At 33.1% G+C, this 5,995-nt stretch overlaps 1 protein-coding gene across 1 annotated transcript; it reads right to left on the reverse strand.

Moving 5' to 3' along the window:
- Positions 1–3,295: 3,295 nt before the first annotated feature.
- Positions 3,296–5,309, reverse strand: LOC106373653. Its single transcript, XM_013813795.1, has 9 exons — positions 5,154–5,309; positions 4,915–5,068; positions 4,627–4,723; positions 4,407–4,534; positions 4,238–4,322; positions 4,035–4,167; positions 3,825–3,964; positions 3,583–3,706; positions 3,296–3,463 (listed from the first exon to the last, which is right to left on the reverse strand). Exons 1-9 carry the CDS (start codon positions 5,307–5,309, stop codon positions 3,296–3,298), a joined length of 1,185 nt encoding a protein of 394 aa, XP_013669249.1.
- Positions 5,310–5,995: the final 686 nt, after the last annotated feature.

Genomic DNA, 5,995 nt, shown 5'->3' on the forward strand with positions numbered 1-5,995 from the left:
CAGTCTTTTGGATTCGATAGTAGTATAGGCATCCACTATGAATTGTTGAAATAACCTCCTTGAATAAAGCATAACGTGTGACTCATTTTCGCGCTCTTGCATCCGAAAAGTAAAAAACTGCCTCATACTGATAGTATCTTTTTTGAGTTTCTTTGAAGCTTCTGTGACACCTTTTTTTTATACCAATCCTGAAACCATCCTCACCATAAACAAATATTAGAGGATATTGCAGTGCTAGATAGGAGATGTGAACCTCATCAATCATGGTAAGTCGTCCAGACTTATGCCGTAGAACAATATCACGCTTATCCATTCCTAAATTAAAATCCCCAGGAATCAATGCAGCTACCTCTGATGCTGTTGGCATATTATATGTCCTACCATCCTTGTCACTTCTACTGACAATTCGCATATGGAAAGTCTGTTCAGGATTCTCCACAAATCTCTCTCTAGCTGATCGAAACTGCACAACATATGGATTAACAGCATTCAACATCTTCATAATAGGTTGAATAATTTCCTTGTTCAACCCATCTTTCTTACTATCCGAGGAGGTCTTTTTTGATTTGCTGGTAACAGACAGAAAACAACAACCATTTAATCATACATCAGAACTTTAGACAAAAAGAAAGTAGAATCTTATTTTCAAAAAAATTAGTTACCTCAGAGCATTAAATCTGTTTTCAACTTCATTCTCTGTATCAACAATGTATAGCTGTCCAAACTTGGCATAACCTCCTTCAGGTGGTGTTAAACTTCCCATCAAATGATAGTTTTCACCATGAAGCTGAAACATCTGTGGTCCTTTTCCCTTGGTTAGAGATTTCTCTACCTTTCCACCAAGAGAAGTGAAAGAGAATACCATATTGTATGCTCTAGTATTCTTTTGAAAATGTTTGCTAAGCTTATCATTTCCTGTTAGAAGGTTTATTAGAAGCTCAGGGGGTTTATTTAAATATGGCAACTGAACTTGTTCTTGCATGCAACACAAAGTAAATATAGGTTTGCGTCTAGATTTTCTCTTGTTTATGCGTTCACCATACCACATGATAGCTCCACAATGAACACAACTGTGCTCTGGGTCACCCTCATCAACATAATCTGCTAAATTATAAGAATGTAGGTTAGGAAAACATCGTCCACAGTCAAAATATAACTTCAATAATTAAACTAACCATCGTCTTTGGGCGGCACTGTTTTGACTTTTTTCTTCACTTCAGAGAAGGTTTTTCTAAACATGGCTGCCAGTAAACTAACTCGTTCAGATTGGTTGTCTACCTCTGGTTCAAGCTCAATAGATTGTTCGCCATCTGAACGATCAGTACCAGAGCTATCCTGACTACTACATTCGATGGATTTTAGATCATCCATGTTGACCAGTAAATCTGCAAAATATATATAAAATAGCCATAGTATCAGACATGAAATTATGGTTTAAACATAATCGTAGGAAATACCTTCATTCAATGAATCATCATGTGGACCGTTATGTTCTAATTCAGCATTTTTTGACACTGATGAATCTCTTGGCATTTCTTTGGTCTTTGTGTTTGGCATTTTATGAATTGGTGTCTGTTGTCTTTCAAATGTAAGCTGACCTGGGCATGATCCAACGTAGGTACCCGACATGCCTGCAGCGCAAAACAACAAAAGCTCTAAGGGATTCAGAATTCTGGCAGTATATAAGACACTTCATGGCAAAATCACAGACTATTTGGTTAGTATTTTTATCACTATGGCAGTATATAAGATATACCTCTGTGTTGTCTATCAAAAGTGGACATTTCTGAATCTCTTGGCATATCTCTGTTATATGAGTTTGGCATATTAGGGATTGGTGTGTGTTGTACACCAAATGTTAGCTGACTTGGACATGATACAGTGTAGATAGCTGAGATGCCTGCATAATAAAATGAATTAGTTAAGTTCTAGTAAAAACGTATAGGCATAAAAGACACTATTTTGTTTTATCTTTTAATACTATGGCAGTAAATAAGATGTACCTTTAGTTAACTGACTCCTTCTCTTTTGATTAGGACTATCTTTGCTTTCTTTATAAGGAAAAACTACACATTTAACAACTCAGATGTGAGTTGAATGGAGTAATAAACTTAGATCATCAACATAGGCATAGTTTAGCATAGATAACTACCTCACTTGTTTTGGGTTTAGACACTGTTACTCGTGGGTGAGACCTTGATGGGTTGTTTTTACTGGTAACATCATTCAACAGTCTTGCAAAAACTGTACTCAAGGAGACATCTTTAGTATGGGAGGAAACGCGGGTTCTTTGTTTAGATTCAGATTGTGAAGGTTTCAAACGACCATCAGCTCCAAGTGGAGCAACATGCTTTCTTTTCATCCTGTGAATATAGAGAGTTACGTATGCAGAAAACTCTTTGTATATAACTATACTATACAATAAAATATAGCTTACGGCTCTGAGAAATTAGTAGATCACACTAACTTCAATTATGATAGGTTTTGATGAGGTTCAGTGACTGCTGCCCATTCTGTTTCTATAATGAAAAATTTTTCTTCGTGGGTTGACAAACAAAATGTTTTGAAGTAAATGTATAGGCGGGATGATGGTAAATTAAAATGAGAATTACTTCAGTTAAGATTCTTTACATAATCGGTAATATAATATCTTCTTAGATCGCAAAAATATTTAATTGTAGATACAATATTACCATAAAATAATGTATCTTAACAGAATCTAAATACTATTTGCTTATAATTTTTAATATTCTTTACGTATAAAAAATATTTCTATAACTGTTTAGTTTAACATTTTAGAGTGCCATAAACCTTAAGTTATCACTTTTTTTTTCTCTACAGTTTATGGGTGTATCATGAAGTAACAAATGCTCGTTGGGTTTCAAAAATGGATTCCAACCACAGCACATGCCAAGTAAGTTTCTATGTAACGCTCACGCATTGTATAGTAAACACATTAAAAAATAAATAAGATATTTTGATCACTTTGAATACACTTAAGAAATGAATGACATCTCTATGAAGACTCATCTTTATTAAAAATCATCTTTATTAGAATCCATCGTTATTGAAAAACCACTAAAATGCCAAACTGAAAAGAAACATATAATAGAAAAATAAGAAAACATGCAACCAAATCCATAAACCCACTCATCCTTTAACTACTCCCCCACATTCTTTTCCACTTTGATTATCTTAGAGCATTGTTTCTTTGAAGTAGAAGACAGGTCATCAACTTAATTGTCTCCTTTTCGTTTAGACAGTGGAGTAGAAACAGAAATAAAAATTTACAAACCTATCCTGATGGACGATCAGATGAAACAACATTAGTCAATGTATCTTCAATATTCTCATCGTCAGACTCAGATATTATTTCATCAGCAGACCAAGTCTTCCCAATGTTAAATATATGCGATCCATAGTCAACATTGTCTTTGCTCACATAGACACCAAATTTGAAAGTCTTTCCAATTAACTCATTATAGAGTCAGGAAAATCTTCAGGATCCTCAACCTAAAAATAAATATATACTACATTATAAAAACAAAAAATAAAAACTATGAACGAAAAAAAAAACAATACCTCTTCTATAGAACCATCTAAGAGCACTTCAACACTTACTCCCACAATAGGTTCAGCAATAGTATCAAGCAACATCACCTTAGTTTCACCAGTGTCATCCTTTATTAATAGATGCAGCTTAAACCTATGTCATAAATAAAATAGGTAAGTCAAATAGATTATAAACATTATCGGGCTTCAAAATGTAAGGAACATACTTAGGTGCAACATTGGTAACTACCTGCTTGCATGAATCGCAATACCACAGATGTTTCACTGGCACAATATCCTTCTTAGTAATGTTGGTCACCTTCTTGAAGTGGCACTTAACACACCCAAAATAATACCATGCCCAGTCTGTATCTATTGCATAAACAGTTCCCTTAACAATGCATTTTTCAATCTATAGAAAAAACATTAGTGTTAGTAATGTCTAGATTGGTTTGCTAAATTTTGGGATTAAAAAAATGAACCTCAGTTGCCATTATGATATCCAAGACTGTTCTATCTGGATAGACATACCACTTATCTGGTTGACGTTTGTTCCCTTTAGGTTTTACAACCTCACCAGTACCAGTAGTGAGAGCAAGCTCATTATTTGGCATCCTAAATCAGAAAAAAAACTTTGCATAAAGATGTTTTAAAAAGGTAGTTATGAGATTAGAATAAAATGTACAGTCTTTGATAATCTTGCACATCAAATCCAGGTGGATTGATCTCCAGAGTTGAAGTTTCAAATGAATTTGTTATCTGGACTTGTCCTACATCAAACCAAATAAATTATCGCTATGAATGAAAATTCGATAATAAATATATACTTTTCATATGTTTAGTAGATATCTTACCCTTGTAAACATTGATTTTAGCAAACCTCAGTAAGCAGAGAAAATTTTGATTCACTTCACCAACTTTGTATGCATACAAAAGGTGCTCAGCAAAATGACCCCAAAGACAACATGCGATTTGGTGATCACTGATAGTATATTAAAAATATAAAGATTATTAAACCACGTTTTGATACATATGAAATGTCTGTGTGTGGAGAGGTGATTCAAATAAACTTACTCTGTATCTGTCAAGGTAAGCTCCAGCTTCTTGGTTTCTTTACCTTGCACTGGCAAGGCCTGCATTTCTCCAATATCTATGGCTTGACCAATAACATCTACAAACATAGGAACAAAACCGTAAGATTAGTTTATATAAAGAGAAGCATATAGATTTTCAACGAAAGCAATTATGAAATACCAATAAGAAAATTTGAATCAAGTCTTCCATTCATGATTTCTGGAAAAGTGGTTAATGATAAAAAAATATCATCATTTTTCAGGGATGAATTAGTGAAGTTGAAGTGACTTGTGATGGAGATTTTGTATTCATGGCTCGTCGGTCTATACTTTCCGCCAGCAGGAGTTACAGAGAAGTTCTCAATGAACCTCCATTGTCCAACCTGAAGCTTCTTAACACGAGGAAAGAAGACTCTCTTACAGGTACAATAAATCTTAACACCCTACATTAACATTAGATAGAATAAAATTAAGACGATTGAACACAACCTTTTTGAAACATGAATTTTAACAAATAGACACACTTACTGGTCTATCTGCGAGTATGAACTGAAGAGAGTCTCCACCAGCGTAATTAGATGGCTGTGACCATGAATGAAGAACTTTGACTTCAACGATCCAAGTTGTTTTAAATGGTTTAATATTCTTCAACAAACTTATTCGACCTGATGTAACCATAGCCATTTGTGTCTCTTTTTTTCTTTTCGTTAGAGATGTAGAAAGTGTTAGGCAATGGAAGCTGCTTTATAGTGATTTGGTACTTAAGATTAGGTTTAATGAGTATATCGTGAGGATATTCTGATTTCCTTTTTAAATGAGATGAAAAGAAGATTGCGATTTCCATATATTTTAGGAGCTGTTATATGAAGTTAAGATATGTAGTCTTAAGAATGGTAGATAGAAAGTTGATAAATATGGAGCTTGGAATATAAGGAAGGATATCTTAAAAATTAAAAGGAATTAAGTTGTTAGAGATTATATTGTTTGGACGGCACGTTAGTTAAGATTTTTTGAAGCTATTCGTATTGAGATAAAATCTAATCTGTTATATTAGATTATATGTATATAATTAATAGAAATATAAATTCCCTATATATTATTTGTGAAACATTACAACTTTTTTTTGTAGCCACGTGTCATCACTAGGATGATTCTTAGAATTATTAGAGAAATATGTTGGTCCATCTAATTATATTATAAGCTTTTTATTAAACTAACCATAAATTCATTATTAATTTTCATTTATTATTTTCTTAAATAAAGATTACAGAATTGCCTAATGTGGTTAAAGTATATATGACAATTAATGATTTTGAATAATAAAGATCTGATAAAAAAATAACGTATCTACTATCAAATTTGTTTAATTT

This window comes from Brassica napus, chromosome C1, assembly GCF_020379485.1.
Source record: "Brassica napus cultivar Da-Ae chromosome C1, Da-Ae, whole genome shotgun sequence".
Taxonomy (NCBI): Eukaryota; Viridiplantae; Streptophyta; class Magnoliopsida; order Brassicales; family Brassicaceae; genus Brassica; species Brassica napus.

Bases quoted from the DNA above. Each gene is read 5' to 3' on its own strand.
- LOC106373653 (XM_013813795.1), bottom strand. From the start codon at position 5,309: ATGGCTATGGTTACATCAGGTCGAATAAGTTTGTTGAAGAATATTAAA. The intron at 4,724-4,914 runs GTCACTTCAACT...CTATGTTTGTAG, and splicing joins ATACAAAATCTCCATCACAA to ATGTTATTGGTCAAGCCATA. The intron at 3,464-3,582 runs GTATTGTTTTTT...TTAATTGGAAAG, and splicing joins TAGATGGTTCTATAGAAGAG to ACTTTCAAATTTGGTGTCTA.